This window comes from Anopheles arabiensis, chromosome 2 (assembly GCF_016920715.1).
Source record: "Anopheles arabiensis isolate DONGOLA chromosome 2, AaraD3, whole genome shotgun sequence".
Classification (NCBI taxonomy): Eukaryota; Metazoa; Arthropoda; class Insecta; order Diptera; family Culicidae; genus Anopheles; species Anopheles arabiensis.
Window position 1 is genome coordinate 2,628,637 of NC_053517.1, and position 19,698 is coordinate 2,648,334.

Genomic DNA, 19,698 nt, shown 5'->3' on the forward strand with positions numbered 1-19,698 from the left:
TCTCGTCGCTATCACGCACACCAAACCAACGTTGCGAACGACGCTGCACGCACACAACCATGAAGGGTGCGTTAGTTCCGAGTAGGCGCAGTTACGCTTTGCGTACCGTTACGCCATCGGCCATACTGAGCCTTATTTTGACAGTTCTAGGTAAAGCTGTGCTTGGAATAAAAACTTTATTAATGGAAAAAGGAGGCTTTCGAGGTGAAAGGCATTTGATGTTTATTAGTCCCTAAATATTAATTTTATTTAGACGCATAGCATGAGACAATGTGCACACACGTGCATAGTGCTCGTGAAGGTTCTGTCAGATTGTGATTGATTTTTCTAAACGAGCCCGACACGTGCTGCCACCTCCCAGTACGCTCTCTTTGTTTCACACACGCATGTACGGAAGTTTGCGTTCGTGGGTGTATGTGTGTGTGCGAGTATGTGGCTGTGTATGCGTGGAAGCGAAAAACTGAAAACAAATCTAGCTCTAGCACCACTTTGCATTGTCAGTGGTGGATGCACAAAGTGAAACTGTGGTGTGCGCGAGAAGCGAATGCTCCCAATTGGACGGAAAGAACTCTACAGCCAGTGCTTTCAAGGTGAAATAGACATTTGGGCAGAGTGATCTAGCCGTTCTGTTTTTTGGGGCGAGCATCCGCGATAATGTGTGGCAATCATCGTCAGTTCGGTGGTGTGGAAAAGTGGAAAGATTTTATCGCAGCCAACGCGTAGTGTTGCTATCCAGTGATTATTGATTTTCCAAGTGCAGTGTGTGTGCGTGTGTGTGTGCGTGTGTGGTGTTAGCCCTTCCAAAAATGGACCCCACGGAGTTAAATCTGGAAATGACAATATGGAAAACGACGAGCTGCTGTCTCATCAATGTAAGTGCCGTGAGTTGCAGATTAGGGTGAAACATGGATTTAAAAAGAAACACCATCGCCATAGCGAGTTTTTGATAATTCTTCCCTATCTTGGTACAGTTCAAGATGTCATGCGTAGTACCCACAGGGAGAGGCAATAGGGAGATGTGCGCATTATTGTGTTGCAAATGGAGCTTTAAATTGGAAATATGGCCGTCATGGAATGCTCCAAGTGATCATATCCATCATAGCTACATTTAAGCATAATTTTTCAATTCATTGAACGATGCAAAGAAAAAAAAGAGTAAAGAATTAACTCAATCTTTCAAGGTAATCAACAGAAGGTCTGCCGGATTGGTTCCCCAAGTAACATTTTTGGAATTGGGACACGACGATCAAATAACGAAAAAGAAACCTACAGTTTTTGTTCAGTCTGCCTTATATCAAAATCACCCCAAGCGTAAAACGAACGTCACACGAGGCGTAAACTCTAAATGTTTACGCTTCATTTGTATGGGAGAGCGTAAACTTCCTCTCAAAAGATTATAGGGTTGTATAGCTGAAATCCAGTTTACGTAAAAGTTTACGCATCGCTTGACGTCCGTATAAACTCAAAAAGTTTACGCCTGATTTGTAAGGGAGGGCGTAAATTTCCCATTAAAAGATTAAAGGGTTGTAAGTTTACGCCAAAGTTTTCGCTTCGTTTGACGTTCTGTTTGTAACTTTACATATAACCCTTATGAAAGTGTATCATCAAAATAACTTTATTTATTGATGTGCGGTACTATCGATCCTGAATTCTGTGTTCATTATTGCATGTATTAAACAAAATAATTAATAACCACGATCATTGTCCGATGTACTATAGATGCATCAATTATCAAATGAAGAATCTGGGGTATCGTATCACTCAGGTGTTTTGAATGAAAAATAGTTTGGTGATACTGCATCTGAAAGCAAAGCAAAAGTTATTCCTACACGGCAAACTCGCTATTCTACTTTAAATTCAAAACTTTATTACTCAGTCTTTCAAAGTGGTATATACCAATCGTCATTGATACAATTTAAACAATTGGAAAATCAAATATCCATGGAAAAAAGCTCCATAAAAAAGCTCTCAAAGCGTGAAAGCTATCCAACTAACAGATGGGGCCACCGTTTTTTGTTGCTTTTTTAGAATGCATTAGTCCTTTAGCGTCTGCTAAACGCAGTCTTTTAAGATTCCTTTTAGTGCTTATGCCGTTTAGGACCCGTTTAGTGGCCGCATAGTGGATTAGTGACACTTGAGAGGGGACTAAAACAGGGTTCTATCTTTTGGCCTGTGCGCTTTTGGTGCAAGTAATCTACCAGGTAGTTGTATTTTCACGTTACTTATATGTACGGTTTATTGACAATATCTTAATTAAATTTCTAAACTGACTTTTACTGACTGAAGTAAGCTTGACATAATTACAAATAGTCTTAAATAATAATTTAATTTTTAAATATAGATATACGGATAGTCCTACATAATCTTTGTAGAATATTTCATGATTTACAATAAAAAGAGATGTTGAAACATGCACCATCTTGTCCCAAACGTGACCCAAAACGAACGTCGCGCAAACACGTTACTTGGGAAGGCTGGGCTGGCAAGCAGTTTGACAATTACAACTGCCCACACCAACACACGCTCACACGTCGAAGCACGGGTGCTGCGCTTGGTGCCGTGTGCGTGTGTTTTGAAATCGAACGTTAACGTCAGTAGCACGAAAGAGAAGGAAAGGCACAGAGGTGGTTTTTCTTCCAGGGGATCATATCGTTGCGACATTTCCTTTGTTCAACATCTGAAAATCACCAGAAAATAGTCGTACTTTCGGTGAAATTGTGGTTCAAAGTGTCGTCGAAATGATGGTAAGTAGGTTGGCACCGTGTCGGGGTCGGTTCCGACCCCCGGAACGGTTCTAATTACATAATGAAAGGTGCGGAATTGCACGAAATGTGGTGTGCCCGTGTCGTGTGTGCCGTCCGTGTAAAGATGGCTGGTCGACAAAGTCATCGTCGTCGTCGTCGTGTGGAGCGTTCAGAATGGAGCGTAGAAATTAAGATCCAGAAGCTGGGCTGGTTTATTCACAATTTCCCCCCCGGGATGGGCGATTAAGACGAGTTTTGTGCGTGGAATGTGTGCCGACAATTGGAGGTTACGTTCGCCAGCAAATCGGCTCGAACAACTCGCCCGAGCCAAGAGGCTATAGATAGAGGTAGCAGGCCATTTTGTTGAAAATTTCTATATCAGCACTGTCAGCAGCGCTAGCGCTGCTCCGCCTTCTGTCAGCCAGTACGGAAAGCTGTGCTGCTGCTGTGGAAACACTTGCGCTAGCATTTTCGTTTCATGAATTTATGATCAGAGAAACAGTACGAAATTAACCAAATGCCAAGCGCTGTAGAGAATTCACCTCGCAATTTGATTTTTTGCTGTGAGTCGCTCAGCTAGATTGCTCTGTCCGACCGTCATCATCATCGTCGTCGTCATCGTCGTCTTCGTTTCTTGTCGGTCGGGTGTGTACGTACGTATTAAAAGATGATGCGACTGCTGCTTTTAAATATAAATATTAGAACCAAATCATCCTGATTGGTGTTGTATTTAGCAGAGGCAGCACAATGATGTTGGCAACGTTAGTTTCGTGCGTGTGCGTGCGTGTGTGGTATGGCGTATTTGTGCACCCCATGACGTGTTGTAGTGTGTAGTGTTCGATAAAAGTTTGCTCTGGGTGTGCTTTTCCTGGTGGCTATTTTCACACACACACACACGATTAGAAAAATCGAACTTCTGGTTGCACCGATCTGTATCGATTGGACTTCAGAGGGGCAGTTTTATGATGATTTACAGGGAAATGCTGTGAGCTTTTGTGAGCAACATTGGGGGGCAAACATGTGCGAACATGTTGGGGGCTTCTCGTTTGGATGAAGTTGTTGTTCGATTCATTCTTTTGCAAGCGTTTCATTCCTTTTTCGATCTGCGATTGCAAACCAGTTGCTGTGACGCAGATGGAATCAATTCCACGTCGAAAGGAGGTAGATGGTGTGCTTCCTGTGCTATCGACACTTTCCGTAGATAAAGATGTATGGAGTTTTTCTTCGCCCTTCCGGTTGGCTGCCAGTCCAGCCAAACCGAGGGAAGAACGAGTTCAAAGAGTGTATCAATTGTGCTTATCCCCGGATTGCTTTGAATGCGCTTGTGTAAATCTCATGCAGCTGGTAGACAGCATGCCATGCAGAACATGCTTTCATTGTCATGCTTCTATTACGACGATATGAGAGGACGGTGCTGTCAGCCGCGGCGTATTATACCGAGCAACGCAGAACAGCCAAGTGCGGCGATGGTGGTGCTGGTGGATTGCCGATGCCACCAATGTGCAATAATCAGAGTGTGTGTGATTTTATAAACGCGACCCCTTCGCCTTTTCGCCTTCTGGCTGGCTATACTACTATATCGTGGTGCAGGGGCTGTACACACTCACACGCGAGAGGGATAAACACGCTGACGCAGGATTTGCTTTCCTGCCGAGGGAATCATCATTACACACGGACCGGGATATGCTGCGACACTACCGTGGCCGTGCACATTACGCCGCGTATGGCTAGCATGGAAAGGTCAGTAACCTTTTTCGGTGGAAAAGTAGGCCCGGAAACAAGAGCTAACTCCTGCTTGGATGGACCGAGAGCAGCAGCAGCATATGTGTGGTGTACGCGCGCATATACGCATTTATGTTTTATTTCTTTCCCTTTACCAATTAGCCCATCATTTTATGCGGGTTGAAACATGTCTCCCAGTGCGCAGTGCCCGTCGTCGTACGTCGTGGGTAGAACCTTTTTTTTTGGGGTATTTGGTTAACCACGTTATCGTTGTTCGCGTTGGCATGAATTCGGGTTTGAAAAAGCGGTCGGGCCCGGGTAGTGTGTGTGTGTGGCTTCTGTAATCTTATCGTCCTAGATGTTGCTATGGTGATTATTTCTGTGACTTTCGATTGTGGAAAGCAATAATCAGTGACTCGGTAATGGCTATTTGAATACGTGCCCCTCATATCTGTGTTTCCAGTGCGAGACAGGAAAAAAGCACTCAAATGACGAGACTTTTTCCCATGCATCATCATCATCATCACCATCATTGCCACAGACGGGTTTGAACAGACCAAGAAGGATCGATTTTGAACCGATGTGTAGATTCCGTTCGTGAGGCGACACAGACCGAAGGACCTTTCTAGTAATTACGAACGCGCGACATGGAGCAAAAGCGCATCATGTGAAAAAGGTAAACAACAGCAACGGGGACAACCAACACGAAGTATGCGGTGCAGGATGCGCGTGTCATCGTTTGGTCCTCTGGTGCAAGGATGAGAAGGAAGATAAATCGCTGCATCGCATGGTGGTGGTGGTGCTGCTGCTGCTGCCGGTGGTACCCCTTGATAAATCCCGGATTGCCAAAGCAACCAAGTTGCTGCTGAGCCAAAGCTTTTCCTGTGGCAGGTTCGGTCGGGTTTGCACAAGTGTGTTGGTGATGATGGGTCATTCTATAACAGAAGTAAAAAGAAAAAAAATGCAGAATTGAAGGGATCGGCTTTACAGCCGTTTCAGGTGCGAAAGAGCGAGACAAGCGGTAGCTTATGTTTGGAAACATAAATTTTGTAGCATTAAGAGCGCTGACTCGTGTTGTTCGTGTGTCCCATGGTTGTCATGGTGTGCCATGGAGTAGTGAGTGGTTGGTTGGAGTAGGGAGTAAATTAGGTTGGTTGTATACAGTTACACATCGCATGTTTGTATAGAATTAGTAAGGGATTTAAGTGACTTCAAAACATGGATTCCAGAAATTGGCTTCAATTACTATTAAAACCCGAATCCAACGAGTTTGAGGCGGGCGTCGATTGGCACAAACTATCCCAAAGCCGTCCCGCCTCCATCGTCCTCTTTCTGTGTATCTGGTGGTGTAGTACTATTTGAACATAGCACACACCCCCCCACACGCGGAGAGTTGTTTTGGAGCGTAGAGCACGTTGGCGGGGCCCAGTCAGCCAGCCAGTCAGTACACTCACACGACGGACGGGTCAACAAACATAAATACGGTTCGCTTTCTGCCTGTGCCTGTTTGCCCCGAGACGCACATAGGCCGTGATTCCGGTTTTCCACCCAGAGCAGCAGCAGCGTGCGTTTCTCGAACCGCGGGCGCAAGGAGATGATGATTAAGGTTTCGTTTTCGTGATTTTCCTTTCTTCAGTCTTTTGTCTGGCCGCCGGGGAGGCTCACCTTATGCCTCATGCGTCGTCGTGTGGCTGCAAACATAGAGTGTAGTCTCGCTCGAGCAAGAGAGAGAGAGAGAGAGAGAGCATGCTGCTGGCAACAGGCAAACAGCAACCGATTCTGAACCGAACTTGACTGAACTCTCGACCAATGAATTAATGTGTTTCCTTCGCTCGGGTTCGCTTGGTGCCGTTTCCGTGCGCTGCCGTTGACTCGCACAAATTCATTCTAAGTGAAGGTGCTTTTTTATGTTGCTGGGCCTTCTTGTGGTGAGGTGTAGTAACCTGTGATGTGTGTGTGTATGTGTGTGTCTGTTTCGGTTGGTTTGTCCATCCGTCCGTGTATGGTTTTTTAGAGGGTTCGACTTCTTCTGACCCTGTTCTGTCGCTCTCTCTCTCTCTCTATGTCTCTCGCCGTCTCTTTCGAAGCTCGCTGTTCAGATGTTTGAACGATGAGCCGTGGGTGCCAGCCATGTGCGAGGGAGGCTATGCTATGCTGTCGGCGACAACGACACACAATCGCAACAACATCGTCGTGGCTCTGGGGTGTGTGTGTGAATGTGTGTTTTTTATATATTCCATTCCTGTTGCTTTTGATGCGTTATTGAAATGGACAATAACCTTTATTTACATTCGGCATATATCGTTCTCCCTCTGCTGCTGCTGCTCTACCCTTTAGCATGACAAAATAGGGTGCTTTGTTGCCGGAGCGAACAGCAGGCATGGGACGGAACCCATCAAACCACGACTCTGAATACCCACTCGACAGCGAGCTCGGTTCGTTCGCGTTTCGAGCTGTGCGTTCTCTCAGTGCGTTTCCTCTTTTTCTCTGTTCTGCTTCCTTTCGCACTCTTTTACACGGTATAGCAGCAGCAGCAGCAACAGCAGCAGTGGCAGAGTGCGTGAACGACAGAGCAGACCGGGTACAGACGGAGCAACACAAGTCGCGACAGGAAAACAGCCAGACGCACCATCGACGGTTGTGTGGTAGTAGTAGGCTTTGTATTAGGAGGTTGAAGACGCACTGCGAGCGCGGCTATCTGCATCATAACACGAGAGAGAGAGAGAAAGAAAGAGATACGAATAGTGCGAAGGGAATCGAAAATCGTATTACAATCTCGCCCGACGCACGGTGGTGAATATTGTCATTAGAAGGCGTTCGACAGGCGTTTTTCAGCAGATATTTTCGCTCATTCCACGGTCAAAATCTTAGTTCATTGCTCTCTCTCTCTATCTCTAACTCTCCGTCCGTGTTCTTGGGATTGTGGAAAGTGTCACCCCGGAAGGTATGGCCATATACCAGTGGAGGTGTTGTGAGTCCTGTTCAGTAAAAAAGGAAGCTTTTAGCTTCGGGACGCTTTTGCGTGGGTCGCGCTCACAGCTATGCTGTGCGCCATGTTTGTTATCCGAAAGGGAAACATTGCCTAATGTTGTTTTCAATTAGCTGCCATCATCATAGTGTCCCGTCTGTCGGACCATTAGCGAGTACGAGCCTGGACCCTAATCGAGTACGTGAATTGTTTTTATTTCAGATCTAATTTCCCCTGGAACAGTTGCCTGGTGAAAGACAGCGCTTTGTGCCGGGCAAATCGTAGAGCAAGAGCTGTAGCCCATTCGGAACACGGTTAGATTGCTCTCCCAGTGGCTCAGTGAACAAGTGCAACCGCTCGGACACACACGCACACTCGGATCGGGAGGTGTTTTTTGTTGCGCTGAAGTGAGCTCCGGAAGGTGTGGTGCGGATTAATAGAGGGAGTGTTAGCTTATGGACTAAAAATCGATCAGAGCCAGAGAACCGTGCACCACCGTGTACGTCTGCGGACCCGGTCGCTTAGCGTGTGGTTGGATTGTGTAGGTTGTGTGTGCGTGTTAAGGAGAAGCGAACGAGTTTTGTCGTCGAGCAGAAGTGATTTGCCCCGCAGCTAACGCGCTTACAACAATCGCACCACGCAGCCGGGTATGTTTAATGGACACAGGGAGCCTTGTAAGCGTCGTCTATGGCCGAATCCGTTGGTAAGCAAGTGCTCTCTGCAGTGACGGAGGGGCATCATCATCTACAGCAGCAGCACCAGCAGCCACAAGCGAAGCAACAGCAGCAGTCCAAGGAACAGCCACAGCAGCAGCAGCAGCACCCTCATCAGCGCAAGGACGTCACTGTCAGCAGTAGCGGTAGCGGCCAAGCAGCACACCACAGCGAAAACCGTCGGTCCAGAGCGGGCAAATCCTCCAAGGGGGACGCAAACCGAAGTAGCTTATCCTCTGCCCGGGAGTTGCCCGGCGGGGCTGGTGCCCATCAGCAGACAGAACCTGCCGCAAAGCAGGAACGCTCGGATTCGGCCGACAACAGCAAGCCCAGTTTGTCGCGCAGTGCAAAGCGGAAGCACAGCTTACCACTGACCGGGAGCAGTAGTAGTGCGGAGGTAGCGCAGGGTAGCCCATCGGCCGAACATCATCCAGTCGCGAAACGGCAGTCGTTGAATAGTAAGGCAGCAGCGGCCACCGCTGCCCCGGTTGCCTACCGTACGCGGTCTCGCACCACCTCCAAAGAGCTCGTGTTCACCGGTTCCAGCGGCAGCGGCACTGCGGTCGGTGTCAGTAGTACAGCCGAGCACGGGTTTGATCTCAAACACCAGCAGCAACTACAGCACCAACAGCAGCAGCATCATTTGCAACTTCAAGCAGCCGTGACACCACCTCCGAAGCTTGTCGACGTTCGAAACAATCGCAACAAATCGTCCACCAAAACAGCAGCACAGTCGTCGTCGGCTGCGAAGGGAGGAGGCTCCGGGCCCAACCCTCATGAGAGTACAAAGGCAGCTACTGGCAGCAATTCCACAGCATCATCCGAGCGTAATTCAGCAGCCGTAGATCGTAGCAGCTCGTCGGCGTCGACAGCGACCGATCACAACAGCGCAACGCCTGTGTCGTCCGCCGCCGCAGTAGAAACGCAGCAGCACTCCAAAGCGAAGCGTGGATCCGTCATTGGCGCAAGCAATCATCGGGCAAACGGAGAAGAGAGCAGCGCTTGCAGTACGCCATCGCTAGCCTCTTCGTCGCGTGCAATCAGCAAAACCAAGCACAGAAAATCCGGCGGAAGCTCGTCGTCAGCGAAGCTTTTGCGTAAGATAGCCGACCGGAAGGGTTTACTCGCGGAAGACACCAAACCGGCGTCGAAGGCGACAACAATCAAAGCGGGCCAGCGACGCTCCAAAGGTGACCGCAAGTGGCAGCAGGAAACAACCTCAGCCACCGCTACGCGTCCATCATCCTCCAACTCTGCTGCAGTAGAGCAATCGGCGGTAGAGGTAGTCACCATTCGTAACTTGCGCTCACACCACCAACATCAGCAGCAGCAGCAGCAGCACATAACGCTCACTGCAACCGTTAACGAGCAAGGACTTGTGACCGGCGCGCAGGTATCCTCGAGCGCAGCCCCTACCGCCCCGACCGCGTCGTCGTATTCTGCTTCTGCTTGTTCCGGTGGTGCGCAAGTGCCCAAAAAGCGCCAGAAAGTGGGGGGGGATCACAATAATCAACATACCCACCACCACCAGCCCCATCAGCAGCAGCACCCAAATCTGGGTGCAAGACTAGCGGCACGTAGTAGCGGCAGTAGAGAGCAGCAGCAGCAGCAGCACCACCACAATCACCACCTGAACACGGTCGGTCTGCAGCACTACCACCATCAACAGCAGCAGCAGCAGCAGCAGCAGCATTTGGTAGTGCATCATCATCATCAAGGTCAGCAGCAGTTGGCGCAGCAACACTACACGCTACATTCCCAGCAGATACCCCATTATTCTGCCCAGCAACAGCAACACTTTCATCACTACCAGCAGCAGCAGCAGCAGCATCTGCCGACGGCGGCCCATCCACCCCAACTGCTCCATCAGCAACAACAGTTTGCCGTGGGCGAGCCAAGTGGTCTGCACCTGACGCAGCAGCAGCAGCAGTACGAAGTAGCGGCGCCGAGCGGTGGCACGGCGATACAACAGCCGCAGCAACAGCAGCAGCAGCAGCAGCACGGGCGTAGCGGTGGAGGTGTTGGAGGTTTACTAAGACGCAGTTCTCGGGGCAAGAGTTCCCACTCATCCGCAACCACGGGGTCTTGCGTTAGCTCCAATCCAACCAACAATCCCTACCACCAGCCACAATCGCACTCCGCGTCATCATCATCGCGGTCCGGTAGCCATCATCATCATCACCGCGGTGGTGGTGGTGGCGGCGGCGTCGCAGCAACCGGTGGTGCCGCCCATCTGAGTAGCGCGGGCACGACGGTGATCGCCGGCACTTCCTCCTCGTCCAAGGGGGGCAGCTCGTCATCGTCGTCCAAGGGTGCGATCCTTTTGGCGACCAGCTTTGACGGCACGGGTGCCGCGGGTGGTAGCGGAAGTGGGGGTGGTGGTGGTGGCGGCCCCTCTACCTCGAATGCGATGGCCAACGATGGTTTTCGTAACAACAACAATAACAACAACAACAGCAGCGGTAACGATGGAGCAGGCTCACACCACCAGCAGCAGCAGCAGCAATCGACCCATCCGTTGATCAAGCTAACGAAGGCCGCTCTGGGGGGAGGAGGATCCTCGTCGGGCTCCTCGTCCGGAGTGCCATCGCACCCGTCCGGCTCTTCGTCGTCGGGTATGGTGGACGTGAACATGCTGCATTCGGGTGGAACGACCGCGGCCGGCACTACCGCATCGACCTCGTCCGGGTCGGGTGCGGCCGGCGGTAGCTCCGGTGTGCCACCGCACCCCGACTCCGAAAGCGACGACAGCGAGGTGGGCAGACTGCAGGCACTGCTGGAGGCGCGCGGCCTGCCGCCCCACCTGTTCGGAGCGCTCGGGCCGCGGATGCACCATCTGCTGCACCGCACGATGGGAACGAACAGCAGCTCGTCGAAGGCGCAGCAGCTGCTGCAGGGCCTGCAGTGCCCGGACGAGAGCCAGCAGCTGCAGGCCGCCATCGAGATGTGCCAAATGCTGGTGATGGGCAACGAGGACACGCTGGCCGGGTTCCCCACCAAGCAGGTCGTGCCGGCGCTGATCACGCTGCTGCGCATGGAGCACAACTTCGACATCATGAACAACGCGTGCCGCGCGCTGGCGTACATGCTCGAGGCGCTGCCCCGCTCGTCCGGCACGGTGGTCGACGCGATTCCCGCCTTTCTCGAAAAGCTGCAGGTCATCCAGTGCATGGACGTGGCGGAGCAGAGCCTAACCGCACTGGAAATCCTGTCCCGCCGGCACAACAAAAACATCCTGCAGGCGAACGGCGTCTCGTCGTGTCTCACCTTTTTGGACTTTTTCTCGATCAACGCGCAGCGCGCGGCTCTGGCCATCACCGCCAACTGCTGCCTGAATCTGCACGCGGAAGAGTTTCACTTTGTGAAGGAATCGCTGGCGCTGCTCGCGCGGCTGCTGGCCCAGCAGGACAAGAAGAGCGTGGAAAGCATTTGTACGGCGTTTTACCGGCTGGTGGACAGCTTCCAGCACGATCAAGCGGTGCTGCAGGAGATCGCCAGCATGGAGCTGCTGAAGAACTGTCAGCAGCTGCTGATCGTGACGCCCTCTGTGCTGAACAGTGGCACCTTCACGAACGTGGTGCGCATGCTGAGCGTCATGTGTGCCAACTGTCCGGATTTGGCCATCACGCTGCTGAAGAACGATATCGCCTCGACGCTGCTGTACTTGCTGACCGGTTCGGCGGAGCCGGTGACGACCGACGTTGAGCTGGTACCGCGCAGCCCGTCCGAGCTGTACGAGATCACCTGCCTGATCGGGGAGCTGATGCCACGCCTGCCGACGGATGGCATATTCGCCGTGGATGCGCTGCTTGAGCGACCGCAGCCGACGGTTCAGGATGCGGTGCAGTGGCAGTGGCGCGACGATCGCGGCGTCTGGCGCCCGTATTCGTCCATCGACTCGCGCATGATTGAGGCGGCCCACCTGAACTCGGACGATGAGATCAGCCTCAGCACGCTGGGGCGCACCTACACGATCGATTTCCACTCGATGCAGCAAATCAACGAGGACACCGGCACGACGCGCTCGGTACAGCGTAAGATAAACCACCAGCTGCTCGCCCAGCAGGGAGCAGCGGCTGCCGCGGCAGCAGAAGCGGCCGTCATCGTGAGCCCACCCGCCGGAGGTAACGTCGACAGTCCGGCTGCAGGAGGAAGCAGTGCGGAAGCGACCACCTCGACCGTCGGCACCGGTTCGCTGAATCTTGCCACACGACCGCCGAATGCGCAGCGTGACGCAAGAATCGCTTGCCTGAAGGAGGAGCGCGGACTGGCAGCCCAGTTCATTCGCAACCTGTTCTCCGTGCTGTACGAAGTGTACAGCTCCTCGGCCGGCCCGTCGGTGCGGTACAAGTGTTTGCGAGCGCTGCTCAGGATGGTGTACTTCGCGAACGGCGATTTGCTGCGGGACGTGCTGAAAAACCAGCTCGTTTCATCGCACATCGCCGGCATGATGGCGTCGAACGACATGCGCATCGTCGTCGGGGCGGTGCAGATGGCGGACATTCTAATGCACAAGCTGCCCGAGGTGTTCGGCATGCACTTCCGGCGCGAGGGCGTCATGCATCAGTTCAAGCAGCTGACGGATCCATCGATACCGATCTGTGCGGCACCGTCGCCCAAATCGACCGGCGGAACGCAGAGTGCGCCCGCCTCGGCCACGCTGCATCCGAGCGGCAGCGGACAAACGTTCGATTTCGACAGCAGTGCCATTGCCTCGAGCTCGAAGGCAGCAGGGGGTGGCCAGGTGGCAATAGCGATCGGTGGCAACGCCGGCGGATCGCACGTGAAGAACCTGTCGTCGGCGATGATGATGGCGAGCAGTAAGATGGGAACGCATCAGCACCATCAACACCTTTCCCACCATCACCATCAACAGCAGCAGCATCAGCAGCAGCAGCAGCCTTCGTCGTCCGCGGGCACAATGGCGATGAGTAGTGGCGGTAACAGCTACACGACATCAAATGCCGTCGCCGCCGCTGGCACTGCGATAAACCTCAACAAGTCGTCCTTGATGCGACAACAGCAAGCGGCGCCGGTCCATCACCATCATCTGATGAATCTGATCCCGCACTCGGTGGGTGGGCATGTGTCGACCGCCGGGCAGCATATGCCGGTGGCCAACTTGCATCACCACCTAGACCCCAGCAACAGTGGGACCAGCGTGCAGCCGATGGTGCAGGCCGCTCCGGGCACTTCGATCGTAACGGCCACGGTCACCACGACGAGCAATGGAAACATTCTGCTGAATGCCATCTACAATTCGGCTGCCGCCGCCGCCATGAACCCGATGAACCATCATCAGGCGCATCCGCACGCCCATCCGCAGCCGCATGCCCTGCCGCACCATCAGGGCCACCATGCGCAGCAACCGACGGGAGCGACGGTGACCCATATCTACCAGCCGCCGCATCACTTTTCCGACGCCTTCGGCGGCTACAACGTTGCCGTGACGGACCAGCAAACGAATGTGGCACTGCTATCGGGCACCACCCTGGTAGGAACGCCCAACGTACCGCCCCCCGCGGTCGTTGGCAACAGCAATGCGGCAATGCACGGTGTAGCGCAGGGCGGCGGCATGGTGGCTACTTCGAACAGTGGCACCACGGCGAGTGGCACGGCCCATCACGGGGCGCACGAGAGCGGCAGCAGTGGTAGCAGCAATCCGGGCCAGCTCAAGATGTCCGACATTCTGAAGCGCAAGGTACCACCGAAACGGAAATCGCAGGGCAGCTCCAAATCCAAATCCCGTCACGATGATGCGCACGCGTCGTCCGGTGGGGCGGCTGGGTCGTCCTCGTCTGCCGGTGCTGGAGCCGCCGGTGCGGCCGGTGCGAGTGGTTCTTCGTCCGGTGGAGTGTCCTCCGTGATGCAGGAGTTCATCAACAAGGCGACCACGATGGGAGCAAGCTCATCGTCCTCCGGACGACACACACCCGCGTCCGGATCGGGTTCGTCCCGGTCGCGGTTTACGGGCACTTCCAAGACGACCTCGTTCCTTGCGTCTCTGAATCCCGCCCGCTGGGGCCGGCAATCGTCCTCGTCCTCGACAGCGTCCACGTCGCACAATGCTGCGTCGTCCGGCTCGGGCTATGGCAAGGACGGCAGCGGCGGAAGCTCGTTGAACAAGAGCCACTCGAACTCGAACCTGATCGCGGCCGGTAATCGCGAGAAGGCCCGCCAGTGGATCCGCGACCAGGCGATCCAGTTCGTAGGCCGATACTCCGCGGACACGGCTAGCGGGTCGGCCGACGGTGCTGCCGGCGGTTTGGGCGGCGGTGTGCTTCAGCAACACCCGGCCTGCACCATCCTGATCCGGCTGACGGAGGCAATCCGCAAGCTGGACGGCCGCGGGGAGGAATGCCTGAGTGCGCTGCAGGAGCTGCGCGACATCCTGATGGAGAGCGACATATCGCCGTTCGAGGTGAACCATTCGGGGCTGATCCGGGCGATGCTGAACTACATGGCGAACGATGAGAACCCGCTGGTCGAACGGGCGACCCGCTTGCGCATGTTTTTGCACGTGTTCGCCGGACTGCCGCTCGATGCCAGCTACTCGCACGTGGGCGCCGGCACTCCCGCCGGCATGGACGGGGCCGCGTTTAGCGCTCTGGTGGCGAAGCTGAACGGTTGCGTCACGCAGCTGGAACAGTTCCCGGTGAAGGTGCACGATTTCCCGGCCGGCGTCGGAGGACGATCCAACACAAGTGCTCTTAAATTCTTCAACACACATCAACTGAAGGTAAGGAAGCGCGGGGAGGGGAGAATATAAGAGGAAATGGTTGATTGACGTCGTGCTTTTTGCCCTTTTTTCTTGCAGTGCAATCTTCAACGCCATCCAGAATGTACAAATTTGCGCCAATGGAAAGGCGGTACTGTGAAAATCGATCCGCTCGCGTTGGTGCAGGCCATCGAGAGATATTTAGTCGTGCGCGGGTACGGCGGCATCCGCGTGGACTCGGAGGAGGACTCGGAGGAAGACATTGATAACATCGATGCGGCGGCCATGATATCGATGGGTGGACTCAAACACAAGCTACAGTTTTTGATCGGCGAGCATGTGCTGCCGTACAATATGACGGTGTACCAGGCGATTCGGCAGTACTCGCCGCTGGTGAATGATCAGTCCGAGACGGACACGGATACGGAAACACCGATTGGTAAGTTTACTAAACATTGTGCCGCAACTGCCAAAGAACGGTTGTGATCTAATGCGGTCATGTCGATTTACAGGAAGTGCAAGCATTTGGGTACAACAGCACACAATCTACTACCGTCCCGTGGAGGAAGAATCGAACGGTTCCAGCAAGGGTGCGTCGGGATCGTCGCGAAAGAATAGCAAAAATTCCTCCCAATCCAAGCTGATGCGCAGAAAGCCCGAGTTCTGGATCGACGGACAGGTGCCGGCAGTGGTGTCTCCGCTCGGACCGTTCCTTACGTCGAAGCTGCCGGACGTGGTAACCGTCCAGGATGCGTCGCTAGACGCACTCTGCATGCTGCGCATCATCAATGCGCTCAATCGGCACTGGGCAACGCTGTACTTCTCGGTGCCGCATCTGCCCATTGTTCCGCAAGCGGAGTTTATTCACTCAAAGGTAGGTGTAGGGCAAACGACGACGAATGCGCAAAGGCGAGCGACGGAAGAGGCACGCTAACCTCCTATTTTAATTGTCTTCCTTCATCGCGTAGATTGCGGCCAAGGCTAGTCGGCAGCTGCAGGATCCACTAGTGATCATGACCGGCAACTTGCCGCAATGGCTGCAGCAGATTGCAGTAGCGTGTCCGTTCCTTTTCCCCTTCGAAACGCGCCATCTTCTGTTTTACGCCGTTTCGTTCGATCGAGACAGAGCGCTGCAGCGTCTGCTTGATACGACACCTGATCTCAATTCGGCTGACACGAGCGAGCGCGTAACGCCGCGCCTCGACCGTCGAAAACGGGCCATATCCCGAGAGGACATACTGAAGCAGGCAGAATCGATCATCCAGGTAAGTGGCAAGGCAGCAAAGCCAGCGAGCGCGCCTTCTTTAGACGCGTGTTGTTCACCGTGTACCCCGTGTTTTCCTCTCTACAGGACTTTGGCCACTCGAAGGCACTGTTGGAAATTCAGTATGAGAACGAGGTCGGCACAGGGCTGGGGCCAACGCTCGAGTTCTACGCACTGGTCTCGACGGAACTGCAACGCTGTGATTTAGGCTTATGGAACGATAGTGATAGCTACAAAAACAATAATCAACAATCGACCTCGATCGCGGACAACATCGTCAAGTCGTCGATGGGCGGCGGGGCGCTCGAGGACGCCAGCTTGGACACGACCACGACGGCAACGACGATGGCGCTCGTCAGCATGACGACCAACACCCGCTCCTCGCTCGGATCGAACCGCGGCAGCGACGAGGCCGCCAACAACAGTGTCAGCGGCGTCAGCGACGACAACAGCAGCTTCATCATCAGCAACGACAATTCGCTCAACATGCTGATCGAGCAGTCGGACCATCTGCTGCAGCTGAATCCGCAGCAGGCGGAGCTGGAGAACAACTCGACGCCACCGCCGGCTCTGCCGCCGTCGTCGTTCGCCGACGTGGAAGGCTTGATGATAACGCCACTGGCGGGCGGAGTGGGCGCAACGGACGGTACGGGCAGCCCGGCCGTCATCGGCGCCGGTGCCGTGTCGTACGTGAATGCACCGCGGGGACTGTTCCCGATTCCACTCAGCAAGACGGCGAAGACGTCGCAGATTTCGCGCCTGAAGCACAAGTTCAAGTTTTTGGGCAAATTTATGGCTAAAGCTGTAATGGACAGTAGGATGGTAGGTGCTCCTGCTTCGCATTCTGTTTCATTCTCATGGGACGTTTTGGTGGGTTATTTCATTTTTTTTTTTATTATCTTTTTCCGTAGCTTGATTTGCCCTTCTCCATTCCGTTTTACCGCTGGATGCTGAGCGAAGAGAGTTCACTTGGGCTGTCCGATTTGGGTCAGATTGCGCCAGAAGTGCAGGGCACATTGCTCCGGCTGAACGAGATCGTGAAGCAGCGAGACCAGATCCAGGCTGATCCGACCCTCAATGCCATGGAAAAGACTGAAAAGGTGAATTTTCGCGCACGGGAGGATCTCCCGCAGCTCTCTCCATCAGACGGCGTAACTAACACAAACGAACTATTCATTGTATATTTGCAGATCGAAGCACTGGATTTGGACGGATGTCCCATTGCGGACCTAGGGCTGGACTTTGTCCTACCGGGTCACCCGAACATCGAACTGCGCCGTGGTGGACGTGATATGGCGGTGACGATCAACAATCTGCATCAGTACATTTCGCTCGTTACGCACTGGTTCCTTGCCGAAGGAGTATCTCGTCAGTTTGAAGCACTACGCGAAGGTACGTATCTGCCCGAAAGACGCGGGTCTGATGTGTATGTGTCGACGTTTCACCTCATTTATCTTGTCTTCTCCTCCAGGATTTGATACCGTCTTCCCGATGAGTCGTCTGCAAATGTTCTACCCGGAGGAGCTGGAGAACGTGTTCTGCGGATCCGGCATCGGTGGAACCAATCAGCAGCGCTGGGACGTCCGAATGCTGGCGGAAAGCTGCCGAACGGACCACGGCTTCAACCAGGACTCGCCGGCGATTCAGTTCTTCTACGACATTCTCGCTACGTACAATCGGGACGAGCAGCGGCTGTTCCTGCAGTTCGTCACCGGCAGTCCGCGGCTGCCAACCGGCGGCTTCAAGGCGCTCACGCCACCGCTCACGATCGTGCGCAAGAAGATGGACGGCAACCAGAACCCGGACGAGTATCTGCCATCGGTGATGACGTGCGTCAACTATCTGAAGCTGCCGGACTATTCGAATCGCGATGTGATGCGTCAAAAGCTGAAGATGGCCGCCAGCGAGGGAAGCATGAGTTTCCATCTGTCGTAAATCCATGGTGCTCTAGATCATCGTGGCAAGAAGTGTGCGCGTGTTTCCGTTTTGTGGAGCTCTTTTGGTTGGTTCGCTGCGAGAGAAGTAATTCGTCATGCACATTGTGCATGGTGTTTTCATATGCTCCTGTGCGCTGATGATAAGAAATCAAGTTCAATACGAAGCAGCACCGCGGGTGGGTGGCCATTGCAAACAATATCTAAATCTCTATTCCTCCGTGTGGTAGCTAAATATATGATGGTCGTTGTGCTTGCACGAAGAAACGGTTGCCATACGGTTGTCGTCTTGGCAATTAGAAGGGTTCGTGCAAACCGGATCGGGGGCTTACTGCCCGATGTAAATAATCTCCCCCTTTTCTCTACTCTACCCCCGTATACATACATTTAAAAAGCTCACAACAAATCTTAAATGATAATGGAATAATCCTTATTGGTAGAATCGAATAAAAGGCAAAATAACACAACCAGACACTATTGATGGAGATAGGCTGAGGCATGGTATCGTTTCAATGCGTCTGGTTAGAGGCGTTCGAAGGTTTTGTTTATATTTCAATGCGAAAAGCTGCAATTTGGCGTATTCACCATTACGACCACCCAAACACACAGCTCTTGGAATTCGATTGAGAACGTGTCGAGAGAGAAAGAGAGAGAGAGAGATAGGATTTCCTTTTGCAGCCAAATACATATAAATATATATATATGCATAGACGATAAATAAGCAAGTAGTAAGACAAATGCTATAAGAAATGATACACACTGGGGGAATACACATACACAAGAGAAGCGAGATAAGCATAAATCAACTAACAGTACACTATCAATAGAGCGATTAAGGTAAACCAACCTATATATTTGCTGCATACGAGAGAGAGAGAGAGCGAGAGAGAATGAAGAAATCACATAGCCGCGGATTCTGGATCTGCACAAGCGTGTTCAGATTGAATTTAGTTCCATTGGAGAGCTGTTTTAAGTTGGCTTAAGCTAAGCGCGCAAGTAATGTTGAGGCGGGGAGGCACACAGTTGTATGAAATCCCACCGCAATGAAAACAGACCGATGATCTGTTGAGGCAGAGTTAGCAGAGCGCGGGGGTTGGTAACTAGTGAAATTCGAACAGACAGTGTGTTGTATATTTTAGATCGAGATCGATCGTTCCCTTTCTTCTTTCATGTGATGATGAAACACAATCGAAATGAGAAGCGTGTGCGAAGTGCGAAGTAACGTTGTTTTAACAAATTAAATTTTAGGTAAGCAAGAATTACGTCTTTGTTCATAACATTTCATACACAATATAAGTACGGGCTTTGAGAACATTTCTGTGTGAATTTTGTTTCCTTTTCAAACCAACAATGTTTAGGAGCGTGCGCTGCCACTTGAAGGTGTAGTTATTCTCAACCCCCTTTATCCAAGAATTGGCGTGTGCAGCGGGGGCAGGAAGGAACTGCTAGCTCAGAATGCGCATATTGGTGTGCGAACTTATCAGAAAACACAGATTCGGTGGATGACACCGCACTCGGCAACAAAACACATGTATCGTTGGTAGTGTTTAAGCATATTCACCCAAGTATCGACATACGTATATACCTAGAGCTAATAAAATTCGATGGTCATGTGGTCAAAATCACTATTAGCAT

At 52.6% G+C, this 19,698-nt stretch overlaps 1 protein-coding gene across 3 annotated transcripts; it reads left to right on the top strand.

The window, feature by feature from the left end:
• Positions 1-477: 477 nt before the first annotated feature.
• On the top strand, positions 478-19,694 carry LOC120903546 (E3 ubiquitin-protein ligase TRIP12). Of its 3 annotated transcripts, none has more exons than XM_040313048.1 (9): positions 478-872; positions 7,657-14,886; positions 14,965-15,304; positions 15,378-15,739; positions 15,834-16,130; positions 16,217-16,951; positions 17,041-17,229; positions 17,320-17,521; positions 17,601-19,694. In XM_040313048.1, the coding sequence occupies exons 2-9, from the start codon at positions 8,122-8,124 to the stop codon at positions 18,062-18,064; spliced, it is 9,354 nt and encodes a 3,117-aa protein (XP_040168982.1). In that variant the 5' UTR covers positions 478-872; positions 7,657-8,121; the 3' UTR covers positions 18,065-19,694. The 3 variants fall into 3 exon arrangements, with proteins under 3 accessions (XP_040168982.1, XP_040168973.1, XP_040168993.1); XM_040313039.1 differs by lacking the exon at positions 478-872 and adding an exon at positions 2,571-2,744; XM_040313059.1 differs by lacking the exon at positions 478-872 and adding an exon at positions 7,049-7,410.
• The last annotated feature ends 4 nt before the right edge of the window (positions 19,695-19,698 follow it).

What these genes read in the sequence shown, in the direction of transcription:
- LOC120903546 (XM_040313048.1), top strand. Translation starts at nt 8,122, where the DNA reads ATGGCCGAATCCGTTGGTAAGCAAGTGCTCTCTGCAGTGACGGAGGGG. An exon ending in GGATACGGAAACACCGATTG is followed by an intron (nt 15,305 to 15,377) that starts GTAAGTTTACTA and finishes GTCGATTTACAG; the next exon opens with GAAGTGCAAGCATTTGGGTA. An exon ending in CGGAGTTTATTCACTCAAAG is followed by an intron (nt 15,740 to 15,833) that starts GTAGGTGTAGGG and finishes TTCATCGCGTAG; the next exon opens with ATTGCGGCCAAGGCTAGTCG.